A 22,286-nucleotide genomic window follows, 5' to 3' on the forward strand; every position below is an offset into this window, starting at 1 on the left:
AAGCGGTTTTGTACAAAGTTTAAACACCCTGTTTAGGGTTTATTGTGTTAATGAGAAATATTTCCCAAATACACTCTTTTTTGACATGGTATCAAAATGAGAAGTCTTATGTTCAAACCTTAATTTCCGCAATATAGAAGGTGGTTGGGTTTTGTTAAGATTTTGATTTGATCTTGGCGTTAAAAGTTGTTGAGGTTGATCTTGTCGTTAAGGGTTGTAATATGAATATTTTGATCTTGACTTGACTTCTAGGTTGCTTTCACGCTTTGACTTGACTTCTAGATTGATTCCTCTCTCTGGTTTGTCTTCCGTCTATCATCTGTCATGTTGACTTGACTTCTAGCCAGTCATAAGCGATTTCCATCCATTATTTTCATTGTGAAAGGGTGAAATAGTATTAAAAAATATAAGGTACATATGAAATTATGGGATAATTCTTAGCCGTTAATTTTTTCACAATAATAAGTCATTCTATTCCTCTTTAGCCCACCAAATTAGACAAAATGAAAATCTCAATTTTTAATTCATGCCATGTTATTAACGAAAGTCATTCATACAATAATTAACATGATATCAATGAGAGGTGATTAGGTTCGACAATTAATTGAGTTAGATATATGTTTTGAAAATTAGATTTTAATGAGAAATATATTTGTTAATGATATTTAAAAAAAATAAATAACTAACATTATTTACAGAGAATTTTCAATTGTCTCTGCGAACATCGGAACATAGCGCACACAGAATTTTAAGAAGAAAAGTTGGCGGTACTTGCCCTAATTTTAACGCTAACAGTGACTCACTGACGGCGGCTGGGCTGCTATAGAGGTCACAACTTTTACTGATACTTCTATCAATCTCTAACATTCCTTTGTTGCTCAATCAATCTCGATCTGTCCTTAGTGGGTTAACAATTGTATTTTTGGGATTGCCATCAAGAATGGAGATTAAGCTGTTGACTTTCCCGGTCGATAGCCCTCCTCTTTGTGTGATTGCCGCTGCTAAAGTTGCCGGGATCACTTTGCCCTCCGAGGCTTCCGCTTCTGTTCCCACTTTGCTCTTCTCTAATGGGTATTTTCTACCTTTACTTGTTTACTTCCTCTCTGAGAGATTCCCAGCGTTTCTGTTCAACATGGTTTGCGTAATGTAATTGTAGTTAGGGGTATTCATTTTCACTATTTCCGATTGTTTTTGAGTGACAATTTTGGTTTTCCTCGGTTGGTAAGTTTGGGGAGGTGAGGTCAGAATTCAGAAACCATGGCCAAGAAACCCAAAAGCTTTCTTGGCCATGAGGTACCCCAGTATTGTCTTGCTAAAATAAATTTGCGAAACATGTTTTTATTTATTTTTTTTTTCCTGAATTGAGTGGATACTTTTGTGTTGCATCTGCTATTAGTAAATTGACAGAGAATCTTACATTCCCATATTCTAATTGAACCTGCATTATAGGCACAAATTGCATGGGACATACATACTTCTTCGTTACATTGGTCGCGTTGCCACTATTCCCAATTTCTATGGTCAGAATGCCTATGAATCTGCCAAGGTAACAATTCTATGAAAATTCCTTGATTTTCTGTTAGTGCATTGATTTGTGACAAACTGATAATATTATATTTTCTCCGTGCTCTCAGATAGATGAATGGCTAGAATATGCTCCCATTTTTTCAACTGGTTCTGAATTTGAGAATGCTTGCAACTGTGTGGACAAGCATCTAGAGAGTTGTACTTTCTTGGTTGGGAATTCTTTATCAATCGCAGATATAGCTATCTGGTCTGGTCTTGCAGGTAAAGCTTCTGAAACTTGACGAAATATAACTATTTTATTCGGGTTGTGCCATATGGATGTACATGCCTAAACTACCCCATCGGCTAAATTTTTTGAAGTTGCATGGCTTTATGCCATGTAAAAAGACACTATGGGGTACATGTCCCGAATAAATCACTCTTTAATTATATGGGATAAAATAAGTTCCTTGTTTGCCGAATAGGATATCCTGTTGGAACCTGAAAATTTCTGTTTAGAGGAAATTCCTGTTTTGCTTTGCTGATTCGTAATATTTCCTTGCTCATGTCATTGCTCCTCTCCGTAGTTGCTTATTTTGGCATCTTTTCAGGGACTGGTCAAAGATGGGAAAGTTTGAGGAAGTCCAAGAAGTACCAAAATCTGGTGCGGTGGTTCAATTCAATATCTGCAGAGTTCAGCGACTCCTTGAATGAAGTGACAGCAACACATGTTGGCAAGAGAGGCTTGGGAAAACCAATGACAGCAAAAACGAAAGAGCAACAGATTGGTAACCAACTGTCAAAGGGTGTAAATGGAGACACTTCGGAGAAGGGAAAACCAGGCAACAAATCTACATATGAAGTAGATCTTCCAAATGCTGAATTTGGAAAAGTGCGCTTGCGATTTGCTCCTGAACCAAGTGGGTTTCTTCACATCGGCCATTCAAAGGCAGCACTTTTGAATCAATACTTTGCTGACCGCTACCAAGGTCAGGTGATAATACGGTTTGATGATACCAATCCTGCTAAAGAAAGCAATGAATTTGTGGAGAATCTTCTAAAAGACATCGCGACTCTTGGTATAAAGTATGAAACTGTTACATATACATCAGATTACTTCCCTCAGCTGATGGAAATGGCCGAAAAGTTGATCCGCGAGGGCAAGGCTTATGTTGATGACACCACACGTGAAGAGATGCAGAAACAAAGGATGGATGGTATAGAATCAAAATGCAGGAACAACAGTGTAGAGGAGAATTTGAAGTTGTGGAAGGAAATGATTGCGGGATCTGAACGGGGTTTGCAATGTTGTGTGCGTGGGAAGTTGGATATGCAAGACCTAAACAAATCCCTTCGAGATCCAGTCTATTACCGCTGTAATCCAATTCCCCACCATCGTATAGGGTCAAAATATAAGTTATACCCAACCTATGATTTTGCTTGTCCATTTGTTGATGCTATTGAAGGTATAACGCACGCACTTCGATCAAGTGAGTACCATGATCGCAATGCACAGTATTACAGGATTCAAGAGGATATGGGGTTAAGGAAGGTTTACATTTATGAATTCAGTCGGTTGAATATGGTATATACTCTTCTCAGTAAGCGTAAGCTTCTCTGGTTTGTTCAAAACGGGAGGGTTGATAGCTGGGATGATCCTCGTTTTCCCACCGTGCAAGGGATTGTTCGTAGAGGGTTGAAGGTTGAAGCATTGGTACAATTTATTCTTGAACAGGTAAAGACAATATGTACGTTCATTTAAACCTTTTGTATTTCTGATGCTTTATCAAAAAATCACTCGAAAAACTAGACAAATTTGGCTATGAATTTTGCCATGCTTGGAGAAAATTATAGCCAAAAAGTAACTAGCTGATCTTTAAACACTGTGTAGCTTTGATGTGAGGTTTTTTCTTGGTAGGTGAGTTCCTCTGGCTAGGGAATGGCTTGCCACATAATTTTATTTGCACATCAGCATCTACATTTGCACATATCACCCTGATACTGCATATGTAATTAATCTGCATTGTGTGGATTGTTTGTGACGTATTCTGCTTTACGAGATTGGCTTTCATCTTGTTAAGATAAATTTATATTTTCCTATGTTTCAGGGGGCATCGAAAAATCTCAATCTCATGGAATGGGACAAGCTGTGGACTATCAACAAGAAGCTAATTGACCCTGTTTGTCCTAGGCATACTGCTGTTGTCGAAGAGCGACGTGTTTTGTTGACCCTTACCAACGCTCCTGAGAAACCATTTGTTCGCACCATACCGAGGCATAAGAAGTTTGAGGGAGCTGGAGATAAGTGTACAACATACACAAACAGGATTTGGATAGACTATGCTGATGCGGAGTCCATTTCAGTGGACGAGGAAATTACTCTAATGGATTGGGGCAATGCAATAGTGAAAGAAATTGTGAAGGACAAGGATGGAAATGTTACAAATTTGACAGGGATTTTGCATCTCGAAGGATCTGTGAAGACCACTAAGTTGAAGCTCACCTGGTTGCCCGAAACTAATGAATTAGTTAATCTCTCACTGTTGGAGTTCGACTATCTGATCACAAAGAAGAAGGTACTTTCTGATTAACTGATCGCTGGAATTTTTCACTGACCCTTTTGCCAACCCATTTAACTGCATAATGGAATATTGGAATCTTTGGATGTTATGATATCCTTAATATTATGAGTTATGTTCACGTCTATCAAAACAGAGTCGGTATAAGTTTCCAGTTTACACTTCATCTTGATGATGGATATTTAGATTAGCATATGATGTTAATATTTCAATTGATATATGTTGCAATACAGCTGGATGAGGGAGACGATTTTCTTGATGTGCTTAACCCATGTACAAAGAAAGAGACAGCTGCACTTGGGGATTCGAACATGCGAAATCTGAAGCGCGGTGAGGTTTTGCAGCTGGAGAGGAAGGGCTACTTCAGATGCGATGTTCCTTTCACTAGGCCTTCAAAGCCGATTGTGCTATTTGCCATTCCAGATGGCCGCCAGCAAACTGTGTCAAAGTAGAAAGTTTACAGTTGGGGTGTACCCTTCTGCTTTAAATGTCGTATTAATAAATTTCATGGGCGACTGCTATGTTACTGCATTACTATTTGTTAATATTAAAACTGCATTTTTGCTAAATTGTTTTTAGTTACATGTGAAGCCGTATGATAGACCATTAATTACAAAACAATATGAAAAGAGAGGGGCACATGGCATTGTTTGATGTTACACTTGTTTTCAATTTGGTGGGCCTGCTGTTTCTGTTGTGCGTCGCTGTGAAGGTTATAGGTGCTGTTGGCGGAGAGTGGAAAGCATCTGGGTATTGGCTGGTTTTTCTCTTTCGAGAGCGGGAGGTCCTAGTCCGTCGAAGGCTAGGTTTATCTTTCTTTCAATCTTGTTTTTCTTGTTACGGCTGTAATAGCTAGACTCTGAATCAGTAATATAATCTGAGTATTGAAATACAACCTATCCATATTTTGTTTCTTAATTTCTCTGTGAGCTCTATCACCGTAGATGAACATTTTCCTATAAATCTTGGATCCCTTCAAACACTACTTAGTTTTTAGATATTATACCTACCTTGTGTTAGAGGGTGGTATGTGTCTACAGACTTAGCGTTTGATTTGTTCTGATGCCCAAATGCTACCTGCAACTGCAAGTAATGTATTAAAACAGAGGAATCCATGACTTCAAAACAGTTGAATTCTTCAAACTACTTAATTTTTCCTAGTCGTCGCCAGGAGACATTTGACTTGCCATGTTCATTACAATGTTCTTGCATATTTCCCACATATTTGTAACTCTGCTTTCATCATCCTCTTCCCCCTGGCATTAACATTTGTTTCAAAGCTATGAAGAAAATGTTTGAAATGTTCTCCAGAAAGGAACAAGTTGAATTAAAAAAGACAGTTGACATTGACTAATTACATTCTCTGATCGTTGAGATTAGTGTGCGATGCCTGCAATGAGAGGAAGACCCAGTTGGCCATTGTTTCCCTCTTCTGCTTCCAATGAAGGTAAAGAACGTTTCACATGAAGCAAAGTTTCAATGATGCACACATTTCTTTATTAGTGACTCTTTTTCTTTGCAGAAAACAGTGATAAAGGTTAACATAAACTGCCAGATATGCAAGACAGAAGCACTGAAAGCAGTGACCAAACTTTCAGGTATGTAAATGTACCTACCTCCTAATGCTAAACCAAGTTGATATATAATCAGCAGGAATCATGAAATGTTAGTATGTAATTAAGAAACTTTGATTGAGCTGAGCTGAGCAGGTATCGATCAGATCTCAGTTGATGGTGAGAAGCAGACACTAACCGTTATCGGGGAGGTTGATCCAGTTAAGGTCATAAAGCAGCTAAGGAAGGTTGGAAGGATTGCACATATTGTGAGTGTTGGACCACCAGAGACTCCAAAACCTAAACCCCCAGACGATCCTGTTATTCCTCCTCCTCCTCTGCCTCCTTATTGTAATGGATGCCAACTTGTCCCAGTTGGCTATATAGATGATCCCTATAATCACAGTGTTTGTGTCATCCTTTGAAGGATTTATTGTTTCGTTTGTATCATCTGTGTTGGGTTCTTTCATCAAATAAATTTGGTAATCAAAATATTGCTGGACCAACTGCCAACATTTTCAGAGGAAAGCAAGATAATTTGCCATTACGAAAATGATAAAGGTTATGTTTTGTAGAGCAGAAAGATTGATTTTTAATGATAGCGGAAGCGTTGTAGAAAAAAAGATGAGCTTAAAGCTGTGACATATGCTATGAGTTTTTTGGTAAACTAAAAATTGACGCTAACAGGAAAGTTGTTAAATTAAAGTATTATAATATTAGATTTTATGATTAATATATTAAATTTATTATTAGATTTAAACTAATTTTATTGAAATTAATTTTAAGCATAATTATTTTTATTAATAAAGCTAATAAAAAAATTATTTTTATTTTTATTAAATATAATGATTTTATAAGAATTTTTATTAGTTTAATCATTTTAAGTTAAAAATATTTAAAATAAAATAATTACACTAGTGGGCCCTCTCTTTCGTCATGTTATTAAAAGTAACTCCTGTCTATGGGTCCACACAAAATAAATTTTAAAAATAGAAGAAATAAGCGACTACCGCTTTGAGAAGCTTCATTTCAGAGTTTCTGAAATGCCGCCGGATCTGTTGACATATAGTCAGCGGATCCGCTGTTATCATTGGATTGTTTGGCACAGCGTTGCAGCAAAGCGGGACCATTAGCGGATCCGCTTTGCTTTCCGTTATGCCAAACAGGAGGAAAGATCTTAGCAGCAATTGTTATCCCAGTTGTTGAGTTGGACACACAAAATTTAATTGAATTCATGGGCTCCACTTCACATGTCTCGCATAATGCACATGAAATCCCGTGCACACAACTTAGCAGTTAGGATACCTATCATAACCGATAAAGATCTCATTTAAATGCATAATGGAATCTTTGCATGTTATGATATCCTTAACATTATGAGGTATGTTCACGTCTATCAAAACAGAGTTGATATAAGTTTCCAGTCTACACTTCACCTTGATGATTTTGATTGATATACCATAGGCCTAGTTTGGTAAAACATTTTGAAAATAGCATATATACTAGTAGGAATGGTGGTAGCAGAAATGCTGGAGAATTTTAGTAGCAGAAATGCTGCTCTAATGCTGTGTGGTGTTTGGTTGAACTTTTACTGGTATCATTTTTGATAAGTAGCATATATTAAATGATAAATATTTTACAATATCAATAAATTTATTTATTTATTAATTAATGTATAATAACACATGAAGTGAGGGTATAAATGGAATAAAAAAATTGATGGGGACAATATTGACTTTTGACCGTGAAATGCTACTAAAATGCTTCATACAAGTAGTATGTCAAAAGTAGCATAAAATGTTGAGTAAAAATGTTTTGGATTACGTGCCAAAAAAACCCGTTTGGATTGAAAGTAACATTTATACTAACAAGTATTATAAATGCTATTAAAAATGCTGATCCAAACGGGTCACATGTCAAAATAGAAAGTTCACAGTTGGGGTGTCCCCTTCTCCACTGAATGTCGTATTAATTTCATGAGCTACTGCTATGTTACTGCATGAATTCTTCAAACTACTTAAAATTTGTCCTAGCTATCAGACATTTGACTTGACATGTTCAGTACAATGTCCTTGCATATTTCACACATATTTGTAACTCTGCTTCCATCAACCTCTTCCCATTGGCATTAATGTTTGTTTCAAATCTGTGGAAGAAAATGGTTTGCAATTTCCTCCAGAAAGGAACAAGTTAACTAACAAGGACTGTTGACGTTAACTAATTACATTCTTGGATCGTTGAGTGCTCTTATAAAGAGATTAGTGTATGATGCCTGCAATGACAGGAAGACCCAGTTGACCATTGTTCTCCTCTTCTGCTTCCAATGAAGGTAAAGAATGTTTCACATGAAGCAAAGTTTCAATCAAGCACACATTTCTTTGTTATTGACTCTTTTTTCTTTGCAGAAAATTGTGGCAAAGGTTAACATAAACTGCCAGAAATGCAAGACAGAAGCACTGAAAGCAGTGGGCAAACTTTCAGGTATGTAAATGTACCTACCTCCTAATCCTAAACCATAATCAGCAGGAATCATGAAATGTTGTTAGTCTGTAATTAATTAAGAAACTTTGATTGAGCTGAGCAGGTGTCAATCAGATCTCAGTGGATGGTGAGAAGCAGACACTAACCGTTATCGGGGAGGTTGATCCAGTTAAGGTCATAAAGCAGCTAAGGAAGATTGGAAGGAATGCGCTTATTGTGAGTGTTGGACCACCAGACACTCCAAAACCCCCAAAAGATCTTCCTCTGCCTCCTTATTGTAATGGATGCCACCTTGTCCCGGTTGGCTATATATATGGTCCCTATAATGACAGTGTTTGTGTCATCCTTTGAAGGATTTATTGTTTCGTTTGTATCATCTGTGTTGGGTTCTTTCATCAAATAAATTTGGTAATCAAAATATTGCTCAGGAATTGTTGGATCAATTGCCAAAATTTTCATAGGAAAGCAAGATAATTTGCTAATTACGAAAATGATAAAGATTTCAACAGCAATTGTTATTCCAATTGTTGAATTGGACACATAAGATATAAGTGAATTCGTGGGCTCTACATCTCTGACATAATGCACATGAAATCCTACGCGTATAACTCAAGAGTATACTATGCTGGGATGCCTATCATATACAACTGGCGTTAAAAAATGAGCAATATGGCTGACCCAAATGAAAGTGATACTTAATTAGAACAATAATCCAGTTGGCCTTTGGGGTTTGCCCAATAAGTGAAATAACATAGCTGACTTCTTAGGACCAATAACCCAGTTGGCGACTGAACCTGATCAGTATTAGCTGATCCAGCTGTGGGTTTGAACTTTGAAGACCCATTTGACTGCAACAGTGAGAGCTTAACCTTAATTTGTTAGGTCAATCTTAAAATTATGTACGACTCGATCAGACCCATTTCTCATATAATCAAGGTTTGGTGTTGGATTAGAGATTAAAAAATAAAATAATGAAATTAAACAAGACGCCAAGTACAGGCCAAGACAAGTTATAGTTAATTGTACAAAACTACATTAAAAAAATAAATAAATTATTGTACAAAACTTTACATTTATTCGAAAACCTTTTTGATGACATCAAATAACACAAGCAAAAACAGCCAAAATCAGTAACAAGGATATCTCCAGCACTTGCAATGGTGCAAGTTTTGTTGATGTAACTATATTGAGAGATAGTGTTTTACTGATGTGACATGGAAGAGCCTAATAGCCCACGGTCTGGACAGCGAACATAACATACTCACGACCTAGAAGAGTTCAATAGGCCCAAGGCATGGGCAGACGACATCATAGGCCCACGGCCTAGAAGAGTTCACAGGCCCACCATTTGTGTAGCCAACATAACAGGCCCACGACCTACCAATAATGCTTTGACATAAAAGACGATTTCAAGTCCGTTTTATCTACAAACAAGGAAGCTATAATAATATTATTGCAACTATGAGAAAACTAAAATGCATCATAGGATTTATCTCTCCTATTGTTTTCATCTCCCATTATTTTTTTCTTGATAAATAAAAAAAATATCTCCCTAATTTATTGGTTAATACAAGAAAATAAAATGCATCATTGAATTCATCTCTCCCATTGTCTTTTAACCACAACATTGACGACAATAACATTATAAATACATTGCAAGTGAGCCGTTGGTTAAACGGCAATCACATTGCATGTAAGGGATCACCCGTTAGGTTGTGGATTCAAATCCTACCCCCTCCCCAAATCCCTATTTAAAAAAAAAACATTATAAATACATTCATTCTCTTCCATTATTTTTTTTCTTGCAAATTAAAAAAAAAAATTATCTCTACACACCCATCTTTATTGACAACCCTACAAATACCCCCAAATTATCTCACATAAATTCCTTCATCATCAGAACAATGTTCTCAAATGTTTTTAGTGCCCTTCTTTGGCTATTTCTTTTTGTTCCCTTCTTCACTTCATTATTCATGTATGCTAGACCTTTTCACCAACTAATTCCAATACTAATTCTCCAATGGTTGATGGTCGTCCAAGGTTTATTGAGAAATGATTTTCATGATTAATTTTTGAACTAATTAACATAAACGAAATGCAAAGTTTACTTATTTACAATTTGTTTCTTCATTTTTTCCCTTTTTTTTTTTCCAGAAAATGGCGATGAAGATGCTTGTCGCACAGCGTATGATGCGTGTGAACACATGTTTCGCAGCATCCATATCATTGCATTAAGTAGAAATGTAAGAAACAAAAATAATTTTTATTTTTTCTAAATTTTTTTTTAAAAGTTTTGAACTTTAAAAGTGAGGAACTCATTTTAGGAAGAAAATGATTTGAAATTTCCTCCAGAAAGGAACAAGTTAACTAACAAAGACAGTTGACTAATTATATTCTCTGATCGTTGAGTCCTATAAAGACAATAGTGTGTGATGCCCGCAAGGAGAGGGAGACCCAGTTGACAATTGTTCCCCTCTTCTGCTTCCAATGAAGGTAAATAATGTTTCACATGAAGCAAATTTTCAATCAAGCACACATTTCTTTGTTATTGACTCTTTTTTCTTTGCAGAAAACTGTGATAAAGGTTAACATTAACTGCGAGAAGTGCAAGACAAAAGCAATGAAAGCAGTGGCCAAACTTTCAGGTATGTAAATGTACCTCATAATCCTAAACCAAGTTGATATATAATCAGCAGGAATGATGAAATGTTGTTAGTATGTAACTAAGAAACTTTGATTGAGCTGAGCAGGTATCAATCAGATCTCAGTGGATGGTGAGAAGCAGACACTAACCGTTATCGGGGAGGTTGATCCAGTTAAGATCATAAAGCAGCTAAAGAAGATTGGAATGACTGCAGATATTGTGAGTGTTGGACCACCAGACACTCCAAAACCACCCCCAAGCAATCCTCCTCCTCCTCCTCTGCCTCCTTGTTGTAATCGATGCCAACTTGTCGCAATTGGCTATCTAGATGATCCCTATAATCATAGTGTTTGTGTCATCCTTTGAAGGATTTATTGTTTCGTTTGTATCATCTGTGTTGGGTTCTTTCATCAAATAAATTTGGTAATCAAAATATTGCTCAGGAATTGTTGGACCAACTGCCAACGTTTTCAGAGGAAAGCAAGATAATTTGCTTGTTACGAAAATGATAAAGATCTCAGCAGCAATTGTTATCCAAGTTGTTGAGTTAGACACACAAGATTTAAGTAAATTCATGGGATCCACATGTCTCACATAATGATTAATGCACATGAAATTCTGCGCCTAAAACTCAACATTATACTGGAATGCCTATCATATACAACTCTGGCGTTAAAAAATGAGCAATATGGCTGACCCAAATAAAAGTGATACTTAATTAGCACAACAACCCAGTTGGCCTTTGGCGTTTGCCAAATAACGTATATGTTTGACAGCGTGTTTCAACTGTGTTCAGGTGCATCGCACCTTACAGCACCACAGTTTTTTGTGACACGTCAAACAGCATTTGTGTTCCAACTCACCTCATAGCACCACAGTTTTTTACCTCACAACACCTCATCACACTTCACAACACTCCCAAACGCTTACAATATATGTTGAATTGTCCTACGTAATCAAATTAGGTCAATTATTTTATTTTAGATTAATGTACAATGTAAACGTTAAGTGATTTTATATTAATATTATTAGTCATATAATATAACCTTAATTTAGATACGTTAAACGCACCTCACAACACCGCACCACAGTTTTAAAAGTGATGCCGCAAACAGCTTTTTGTTTTCCAACTCATCTCACAGCACCACAGTTTTATAACTCACAACACCACACAACACCTTACAACAGTTGACAGTACTCCCAAACAACACTCCCAAACATAGCTGACTTCTTAGGACAATGACCCAGTTGGCGACTGAACCTGATAAGCATTAGCTGATCCAGCTGTGGGTTTGAACTTTGAAGACCCATTTCACTACAACAGTGACAGCTTAACCTTAATTTGTTAGGTCAACCTTAAAATTATATACGACTCGATAAGACCCATTTCTCATATAATAAAGATTTGGTGTTGGATTAGAGATTAAAAAATATATATAATGACATTAACAAGACGGCCAAGTACAGGCCAAGATAAGTTAGGGCAAATGCAATGGTGAAGTGGTATTGGGCCAACAAAGATATTATCTTTTGCTGATGTGGTTGTATTGTAAAATATGTTTTGCTTATGTGGCTGTATTGGGATAAGTGTTTTGTTGATGTGGATGTATTGATATTTGATGTTTTGATGTAGTTTTGTTGTGGATAATATGGAGGAATGGAATGTTGTTGGGTTGGGTGGAAAGAGAAAGTGTGTGGGAAGAAAAAGTTTATAGAAATTTATGTTTTGCTGATGTGACTGTATTAGAATTCGTGTTTGACTTGACTTTTTGTGTAATAGAGGTGGGACCGGGCCAACAAAAATGTTGGCCCAGCAAATTAATTCCCATTGCATTTGCCCTTACATAGTCAATTGTACGAATCTACATTAAAAAAATAAAAAATTATTGTACGAAACTATACATTTATTCGAAAACCGTTTTGATGACATCAAATAACAAAAGCAAGCGGCCAAAATCAGTAACAAGCTTATCTCCAACATAAGAGCACTTGCAGTGGTACAAGTTTTGATGGGCTAACAAAACTGTACGAGATTTTGTGTTTTGCTGATGTGATTATATTGGGAGACGTGTTTTGTTGATGTGACTATATTAGGAGACGTGTTTTGTTAATGTGACATGGAAGAGCCTAATAGCCCACGGTCTGGAAAGCGAACATAACATACTCACGGCCTAGAAGAGTTCAATGGGCCCACGACATGGGTAGACGATATCACAGGCCCACGGCCTAGAAGATTTCACAGGCCCATGGCTTGGGTAGCCAACATAACAGGCCCACGACCTAGAAGATGCTAACAGGCCCACGATCTACCAGTTATGCTTTGACATAAAAGACATTTTCGAGTCCGTTTTATCTATAAACAAGGAAGCTATAATAATATTGCAACTATGAAGAGTTCACAGGCCTAAAAGAGTTCAATAGGCCCATGACTTGGGCAAACGACATCACAAGCCCACGACCTAGAAGAGTTCACAGACCCATGGCTTGGGTAGCCAACATAACATGCCCACAACCTACCAATTATGCTTCGACATAAAAGACAATTTTGAGTCCGTTTTATCTCTCTCTCTCTATATATATATATATATATATATGTTTTTCTAACAAAACTTGACCTTCAGCTTTTCTATAATATACAGTATTATGATATTAGAAAGCGGGCAGAAGGAGACTCCAACTATAACTACTCACGCATAAATAATTTTTTAAATAATCAAATGGTAAAGGATGCTCTGAGAGTATCAGACAGACCATTTAGTTTGTCGAGCTCAATAGTATATGAGGCCATGAAGGGAGACATCATGAGAAATTATGATGTGAAAATTTCTGCTTTACTTGATGATGGAATCAAGGTCCTTATCTATGTCGGAGATTATTATCTCCTATGCAACCATCTTGGTAAACTTCACACACCAATTTAAACTCTCTGCTTTTGATCGACATGATCATGCATGCATGCATGTTCTTGCGCTTTATCTATATATGTTCTCTGGATGTTTTGAGTAGAAAATTCCGAGTGGGTCCTCAATATGAAATGGTATGCCAAGGAAGAGTTCGGAAAAGCTCCAAGTTTACCATATTTTGTTGATAATGAAGAAGTAGGACTGCTCAGAAGTTATGGACCTCTATCATTTCTCAGGGTCTGTCAATCATTGTGTGTGTCTATATATATATATAAACATGTGTAGATTTCATATATAATTTGGTATGACTTTAGTCACACGCACTATGAATCAGGTTTACAATGCTGGTCACATGGTTTCAATGGATCAGCAGAAGGTTGCTTTGCACATGATACGAAATTGGATGCAAGGAGAACTTAATTGATCACCTTCAAATTTTCACCAAGGTTATCAAAATTGATATTTTGCTTCAATTATGTCATATAAGAATTGTAATAATCAATCCATCATTTCATTAACGAGTATTCTAAATCATAACAAATTCTTTCAATGAAATGATTATGGTCGGTGAATACATGTAATAAGTGTAAAAACAAATATGTTACCTCTCTTCTTCTCTTCTCATGTCATTTGATTGCTCATGAAGAGGATGGATTGCTTTTGCCTAGCTCGTTAGATTATCATATTTCTTAATTGTTTGATTGTGTGCACTATTGACATCACTAACACGGGAAGCTAGTCTTTCATTTTTGTTCCAAGATGAAAACCCTTCAGTTACAAATACCTCACTCCCGCCTTGTTTTCCAAGTTTGATTTGGTCTGAATTTTGATTAAACTCGGCCCATTTAGGCATTGTTAGGCATTTTTATTTTGGCTGGTCTTTAAATACCCTAATTGACATGGCAAACGGGCCTGGATCTAACTGGAGCAATTAGAAACCGTGTTGATTGTAGGCATTGGGGCCTAGTGCGTTTTCCCAATACATGCAATGTTTCGCATGATTTCACTGGAAGCCCATCTCATTGAAATCAAACTAGATCCGCCAATGTGGATCGATCAAATTGCATGACATATTCAACGTGAGATACATTGGTGCATCTTGTTTGTGTCTGATATAGTTCGAACAGATGCGAAAATATTAGAAGTTCACTCAAAACTTGAGATATAGAGGCAAGCCTTAGAGGATTTAGGGTGCGAGTAGAGGGACCCGAAGATGAGATCGTGAAGATGGGTAAGAAAAGGGGTTGGGAGGGTAAAATGACCTAAGCGTATGGAGAAACTCTCATAGAGTGAGTGTTTATTTTTACAACGGAAACGTCGGGGTATACGCCGAGCATAAACACTTAGCATATTCGCTACCAAACGCTCCACCAAACAAGCCCTTATTTTTCCATTGGCGAATCAGTCCTCAGCAAAAAAGAAGAAACGAGGTGAATCGTTCATCGCCTCACTTGACCTACCTTGTGTTAGGTGTCTTCAACATTTTTTTCTCGGTCTTTATATTTTGACCGCTACATCATTGACGGAGATAATTTAGGTGTTTTGCGATTAAATGTGTCACTAGAAACAAAATAAATGGGATAATTTTAGGTATTTTGCGAGTGTTGGATATTCGGCTTCAACTTTTACTAAGATGTCCAGTTGGTTAATGAGATTAATCGAATCTCTCCCCGATTTGTTGGTTAATGTTTCGTTTCTAATAAACCATGAGAAACACTAAAATGCATCATTGAATTTATCAATCCTTTTGTCTTTTAACCACAAAACAAAATTGAAGATAAATACAAGAATCAAAAACATCATTATTTCGCTTTTTATTTTTTAGCGCAAAATAGAGAAAATCCTCTCCCCAATATATATCGGTTAATGTACGGTTTCTAAGAAAACATGAACGATAACAAAACAAAAAATGACTAAAAGCACCATAGAAATCATCTCTACATATCCTCATTGACGACACCATAGTAGTGTTTGGTTCAACTTTTACTGATAGTGTATATGCTGTGACAAATTACGTATAAGGGTATTATGCATTTTAATTGTAAAAGATGTAAAAAAAAAGAGTAAAATAAATAACAACTAATTTAGAAAATAAAGATAAATATTTAAAATTAACAGATTCAAAATTTTACTTGGTTAGACAATAAAGAAAATATTAAATAAAATAATTAGACTAATTCATAATTTTACTTAATTAGACGATAAAGTAAAATTTTATGAAAATTTGAAATTAACTAATACAGGGTTAGTTTCGACATTCCATTAATATGACAGGGACATATTGGTCATGAAATATGGAATTGTCCATATGAAAACAATTTTGAAATGGTTGTTTTATCGTCTAAAAATTCATGCTGCAAAATGGTTGTTTGGTACACCAAACACACCCTATAAAGACCCCCTTAATTTTCTCGCACATATTCTTCATCTAAACAAAGAACAATGTCCTCAAAAATTTTTAGTATTTCCCAATTTGTTTTTGTTCCCTTCTTCACTTCATTATTCGTGTATGCCAAACATTATGAAGAAAATTTCCTTTCACCAACTTCTATTTACCCTAAGCAACATGTAGAAAGGTCGACAAGATCACCCAATTCGTTCTCCAATGATGATATTAGTATTTCCAATACCAATTCTCCGATCGTCGATGGTCTGAAGAAGTTTATTGAGAAACAATTCATGTTTCCTTCACTTCCAATTGATGATCCTTCTCTTGACGATCTTGGCCGCTATGTTGGTTATTATGAGCTTCCAGATACTATAGATGCAAGGTAATTGAGACAAACTCGTATTTTGTTCTCCAAAAAGCATATGATGTTATACAAGTTTTTATGTATTGCTAATCTAAATTTTTACCATTTTTTTTATTGTCTTTATATGTAGGTTATTCTATTTTTTATTTACATCACCAAATACGGAGAATGATCCAATGGTAATATGGTTAAGTGGAGAGCCAGGAGTTAGCAGTAGTGTAGCATTGTTTTATGAAAATGGTCCATTTCATATTGCAGAAGATCTCTCTCTTATACGGAATCAATATGGTTGGGACAAGATATATATCAATTTGTTCATCCATTAGAGTAAGAATTTGGCCAATTTTTGTGCTATCTAAACCAATATGTGTTGAAGAAATTAGTATTTTGTTACAGAACTACAAAATGTCCCTATCTTTTAAAGAATATATTAACATAATATCTTTTATCAAAAAATTTGATACATTAATACATATCTTTTTGTCAAAAAATTTGACTGTTTTTCAAGCCTCTTATTCCTGCTTGGGAGTTAAAAGGTATTGATTTTATGGTGCTTAAAGTATGCGTGGAAGATATTGAGTTTAGACATACCGTTTAGTATGAATATATAGGGTGTGTTTGTGGTAGAGCGGTTTTATTGATTTTCAATGCTAGCGGCAAAATTATAGAAAAAAACTGAGCTTAAAACTGTGAAATATGCTGTGAGGTGTTTGTTGAACTAAAAATTGACGCTAGCGGATAAGTTGTTGATTAAATTGTGTAGTGTTTAGTAAATTAACAAATAATATTGTCTTATTTTTTATGTAATATTAGATTAAAAAATGTTAATAAAAAATATATTTTTTTTTCTTGTAATATATTAGTAAAGAAATTAATATAAAGTGGGCCCCACGATAAAAAATATACTTTTAAGTATAAACAGCAAGGCCCGGCCGGCCTATGGGCCCCACGATTAAAAAACAAAAAAAGACAGCAGATTCGTTGCTAATAAGCTCCCATTGGGACCTTATTTTTGACAGCGGATCCAACCTGTTTGGCTGGGCGGCCGACGGCGAATCGGCTCCGACAAAACAGGGCCTATATTGTGAATATACTTCTTTTTTAATGCATATTATAATATACTTCTTTTTTAAATACAGGTGTCAAATATTTTATATGTTGATCAGCCTGTCGGTATACAACTGATGAAAATGATATTAGACGAAATCAAATTGATGTCAGCAATAATCTGTATAACTTCTTGCAGGTCTATCTTTTCTCCTATCCTATGTAGTCATAAGAAATGAATCTAAATTTTTTTTCTAATTTTTTCTAATTTTCCTTACAATAAAAAGAAATTCTTTGAGAAACATTCTCGATTTGCCAACAATGATTTCTTCATTACCGGACAATCTTATGCTGGGCACTATGCTCCTGCTTTGGCATCTCGTATCCAACAAGGAAATAAAGAAGAAAATAAAATTCATATAAACCTCAAGGTATCTCTTTATTTCAATCCATAATGTTCAATGTTTTACTACGAGTTATGTTAATTCTTTGATTTCATAGGGATTGGCTATTGGTAATGGACTTACAAATCCAGGAGTTCAATATCGAACGTTGCCATATTTTGCTCGACTGAATAATTTAATTTCAGGATCAGATTACTCGCGTATAAAGAAAATGATTCCACAATGTAAAAACTTTATACCAGATTGTGGTGCGTACTACTTTTAACTCCTGATAATTCTTTCTTATTTGTATACTTGTTTCATCATATCATTTTGCACACGCCAGAATATTGCTGACAAAAATTATAATTCATATAATGATTTTCATGATTTTTTGAAATAATTACGATAAACAAAAATGCAAAGCTTACTTATTTACTAGTTTCCTTTTTTTCCCCCCAGACAATGGCAATGATGATGCTTGTCGCTCTGCATATTATTACTGTGAAAAGATGTTTGAGAATATCCTTAGTATTGCCGAAAATATAAATGTAAGAAATCAAAAATAAATGACTGCATGTACTTTTATATATAAATATAAATATATATATATATATAAAAGAATTCTCACATAAGGGTAACAAAACTTTGACTTCAACTTTTCTATGATATACAGTACTACGATATTAGAAAGCAGCGTGAAGGCCACTTGAACTACAACTTCTCACGCATGGAGAGTTTTCTGAATAATCAAACCGTAAAGGATGCTCTGAGAGTATCAGATAGACCATTTATTTTGTTTAGCTCAATGGTACATGAGGCATTGAAGGGAGACCTCATGAGAAATTATGACGTGAAAATTCCCGCTTTACTCGAGGATGGAATCAAGGTCCTTATCTATGGCGGGGATTATGATCTCCTATGCAATTATCTTGGTAAACTTCACATACCAATTTAAACTATCTTTTTAATTTTGACTTAAAAAAAAATCATGTTCTTGCGCATTATATATATATATATGTTTTTGGATGTTTGAGTAGGAAATTTTAAGTGGGTCCTCGATATGGAATGGTATGGCAAGGAAGAGTTCATGAGTGCTCCAAGTTTATCATTTCTTGTTGATAATGAAGAAGTAGGAATGCTGAGAAGTTATGGACCTCTATCATTTCTCAGGGTTTGTCAACCATTGTGTGTGTTTATATATATAAACATGTGTAAATTAATTCATATGTAATTTGGTATGACTTTAGTTACACGTGATGGATCGTACTTAACACAAGAGGGGGGTGAATTGTGTTTCCAAATTCCGATAGGAATCTCTTTTTATAATTTAAAAGGAAATCAATGTCAATTAACAATTAGCACACAAATTTGAACTCTAATGATTATCCTAATCAACATTCATTTCAATGCAAGATGTGATACAATATGGTGAATGATCAATTATCAAATAATTAAGGAATTGTAAAAACAGATTTTTTCAAACAACACATTGCACACAGATTTTACAACTCAAATTTCACCTAGCAAATCGAGTCAGAATTCAATGAAATTTGGTATGCAGTATCACAACACCCTAATGAATACTATATCAAAAATTCAGATTAAAATTCAAAGTTTAGCTATGTGAACAGTGCACGGACAGACTAGTGGTTCAGAAAATTCTGCAATCAAAACACTTAATCAATCAACAAGCAAGCAATGCAATCAAGAAAGTCCACACAACAATTTATAGTAGTTCGGAGACTCTTCTCCTACATCTACTACCTAGGTTCACCAACCTAGGATTTTCCAACCTCCACTAAGGATGTGGTTTTCTCAAGAGCTCCACAAAACTCACAAGGGTTTTTAGGTCACCCTTAAAACTGAAGATTTCAAGACAATCTTCAAACTTTACAACCAAGGGTTTCAAGCACTCCCTTAAACTCAACCTCAACAAGGTTTTTGCCCAATGAAGGGACTTTTACAAGTGTTCGGTATAAATGGTTCACTCAAGGTTTGCACTAAGCAAATAGGGTTGAGGAACACTCAAGAATCACAATATCACCTCACGGGTTAGATAGAAAATGAAGAATAATGAGGATTTTCGAATCTGAAAAATAAGAAGCCAAATGAGAAGCACTCCCTCTTTGCAAAAGCAAAATAGTGAGGAAGCCTTTAGAGTGGCTTGGGTAGAAGCTTGGATTCAATGGCACAAACTAGCTTGAAAGTTTTGAGAGCAAGAATTTCTTCAATGTAATTTTGGCTTCTCCAAGTTGGAATGAGGAAGAACCCCTCTTTATAATTTACCAAGCTCTTGTGATTTCCACCATTGGATCTTTTTCTATCTTCAAATCTCGACCTTCAATTACATGTGCAAATCTTGGCCATTGAATGAATAGATCATTAAATCTTGACCTTACAATATGTAGCCGTTGCACTTGCATTATTTTCCAAGTCTAGCTTTCCAAGATTTGAGTTGTCATGTGCACTTGCAGCCATCTTTGACAATTTGATCAAACTTGCACCAAATCTTGACCTTGGTATCTCCAATAATTTTGTCATCTTTGACCATTTGATCAAACTTACACCAAATCTTGGCCTTGGTATCTCCAATGATTTCCTACAAAATGTGTAGCAACTTGCAACAATCTTTGACTCCAAAAATCAAGTAAGATCTTCTTTTAAGTCAAAAATTGCAAGCAAGAATATGGTCTTATGCACAACCATTGGATTCACCTTTTAAATGGTCATCTTAACCCTTCAAGTCTTGTTGTAATCTGATCCATTCATAATTCAAAACAATTCAATCTCAGCCATAGATTAGTGTACCGTTGGAGCTTGTAGTCTTCAAGAATATCTTCATAATCTAAGTCTTGTCTAGTTGCCAAATATACTTTCTCATCTCTTACAAATTTCAACCATTGCATTTGTCCTTTAGCTTCATCAATTGTCTTCTCACAAAAATATGATCATTGACCTCAATAAAGGAAGCATGTGCAAGATCTTGTTTGATGAAGACAAGAGATCCTTCAAGTGACCAAACATGTCCCTCCAATCTTGACTTCAAACTCTGAATTTGGCAGCACCAATATATCCATATTATACAGCCCTAAGGCTAGTTCCAATCATCAATCAAAATGCCTTAGTGGAAGGTTGATGAACATAGGTTTTTCTTGGTTTTCTAGAGATCCAAGCTCATACTTGAAAACCGGACTTCAATTCACTTGAGCAAACTGAATTCTGAGTGATATAACATTCTCATGATGATTATCCTACAAAGAAATAGGAGGTAGAACTCCCCAATTGCATGTAAGCTCAAAGAGCTTCATATAGAGCGCATAGGTTAATTACATTAGAAAAACAACCCAGAAAATTCATATTACTGCATGATAAATCATTTTATATATATTAAAATGTCCATATAAAATTTCATAACAATCGGAAATCGTTTGGTCACTCAACCAAGCAAATAAGTCACTAATAGTGAAACCGATAAATTCTAAGTGTAAATTCAATGTCATTTTGCAAACTCAGTGTAAATGACCTTTTCTCTTGAACTTTACTAGGTCAAATATGTTCATAGTGATAAAACTAAGATGCACACGAAATTTCATTTAAATCGGAGTTCATTTGGTTCACTACGTTCACAAAGAACACATATGCACAAAATTAGGTAAAACCTAGTTTTGACGGAATTTAAGCATATGACCAAATATATATATGTGATGCACTTAATTTCTCATGATTATAGTCCTAGAACATATATTAAACCTTCATGTGCATGTGGTTCAAGTTTCAAGTAATTTGGACCTAAGTAAGATAAATTATGATCATTAGAAGATTAATACCCTAACTTAGTCCATGTATATTTATTTTCAAAACTTAATTTCCAGCACTATCTCAAAAATATATAGATATCAAATTCACATAGAGATATGCATAAGCCTTCATTTGTATATGCACAATTAAGATATTAAACAATTAACCAAATAACCATTTAAGCATGTTTTCTAGCATTTTAGGATATGTTCAAGTCAAGCATGCTCACACACATTTTAGTATACAATCATACACAATCATCAAAAACACAATGTTGACTAGACACTAAGTCTTGGTCCAACAACACGTACTCGCTATGAATCAGGTATACAATGCTGGTCACATGGTTCCAATGGATCAGCTGAAAATTGCTTTGCACATGATACGAGATTGGATGCAAGAACAACTCAATTGATCACCTTCAAATTTTGATCGAGGTTATCAAAATTGATATTTTGCTTCAATTATGTCATATAAGACTTTAATCATATATATATATATGCGTCTTCCTCAATAATTGTATACTCAACCAATCATTTCAATAACGAGTATTCTAAATCATAACAAACTCTTTCAATATGACTGGTGAATACATGTAATAAGTGTAAAATCATAAATTTTATTTTATCAAGTGTC

The 22,286-nt window shown here is 35.3% G+C and overlaps 4 protein-coding genes and 1 pseudogene across 4 annotated transcripts; all 5 read left to right on the forward strand.

Annotated features, from left to right (window-relative positions):
• The first annotated feature begins 727 nt into the window (after positions 1 to 727).
• Positions 728 to 4,739, forward strand: LOC120011019 (glutamate--tRNA ligase, cytoplasmic-like). The gene is made up of 6 exons (XM_038862019.1): positions 728 to 1,071; positions 1,450 to 1,546; positions 1,635 to 1,788; positions 2,118 to 3,241; positions 3,615 to 4,082; positions 4,319 to 4,739. Exons 1-6 carry the CDS (start codon positions 941 to 943, stop codon positions 4,535 to 4,537), a joined length of 2,193 nt encoding a protein of 730 aa, XP_038717947.1. The 5' UTR covers positions 728 to 940; the 3' UTR covers positions 4,538 to 4,739.
• A 685-nt stretch (positions 4,740 to 5,424) lies between these two features.
• On the forward strand, positions 5,425 to 6,136 carry LOC120010184 (heavy metal-associated isoprenylated plant protein 43-like). Its single transcript, XM_038860901.1, has 3 exons — positions 5,425 to 5,532; positions 5,608 to 5,683; positions 5,795 to 6,136. Exons 1-3 carry the CDS (start codon positions 5,527 to 5,529, stop codon positions 6,061 to 6,063), a joined length of 351 nt encoding a protein of 116 aa, XP_038716829.1. The 5' UTR covers positions 5,425 to 5,526; the 3' UTR covers positions 6,064 to 6,136.
• A 4,442-nt stretch (positions 6,137 to 10,578) lies between these two features.
• On the forward strand, positions 10,579 to 11,202 carry LOC120010165 (heavy metal-associated isoprenylated plant protein 43-like). The gene is made up of 3 exons (XM_038860876.1): positions 10,579 to 10,612; positions 10,689 to 10,764; positions 10,870 to 11,202. The coding sequence occupies exons 1-3, from the start codon at positions 10,607 to 10,609 to the stop codon at positions 11,127 to 11,129; spliced, it is 342 nt and encodes a 113-aa protein (XP_038716804.1). The 5' UTR covers positions 10,579 to 10,606; the 3' UTR covers positions 11,130 to 11,202.
• A 1,986-nt stretch (positions 11,203 to 13,188) lies between these two features.
• On the forward strand, positions 13,189 to 14,090 carry LOC120010451 (serine carboxypeptidase-like 48). Its single transcript, XM_038861252.1, has 4 exons — positions 13,189 to 13,251; positions 13,403 to 13,661; positions 13,770 to 13,903; positions 14,001 to 14,090. Exons 1-4 carry the CDS (start codon positions 13,189 to 13,191, stop codon positions 14,088 to 14,090), a joined length of 546 nt encoding a protein of 181 aa, XP_038717180.1.
• Positions 14,091 to 16,108: 2,018 nt separating this feature from the next.
• LOC120010452 lies at positions 16,109 to 22,065 on the forward strand (annotated as a pseudogene).
• The last annotated feature ends 221 nt before the right edge of the window (positions 22,066 to 22,286 follow it).

This window comes from Tripterygium wilfordii, chromosome 12, assembly GCF_013401445.1.
Source record: "Tripterygium wilfordii isolate XIE 37 chromosome 12, ASM1340144v1, whole genome shotgun sequence".
Taxonomy (NCBI): Eukaryota; Viridiplantae; Streptophyta; class Magnoliopsida; order Celastrales; family Celastraceae; genus Tripterygium; species Tripterygium wilfordii.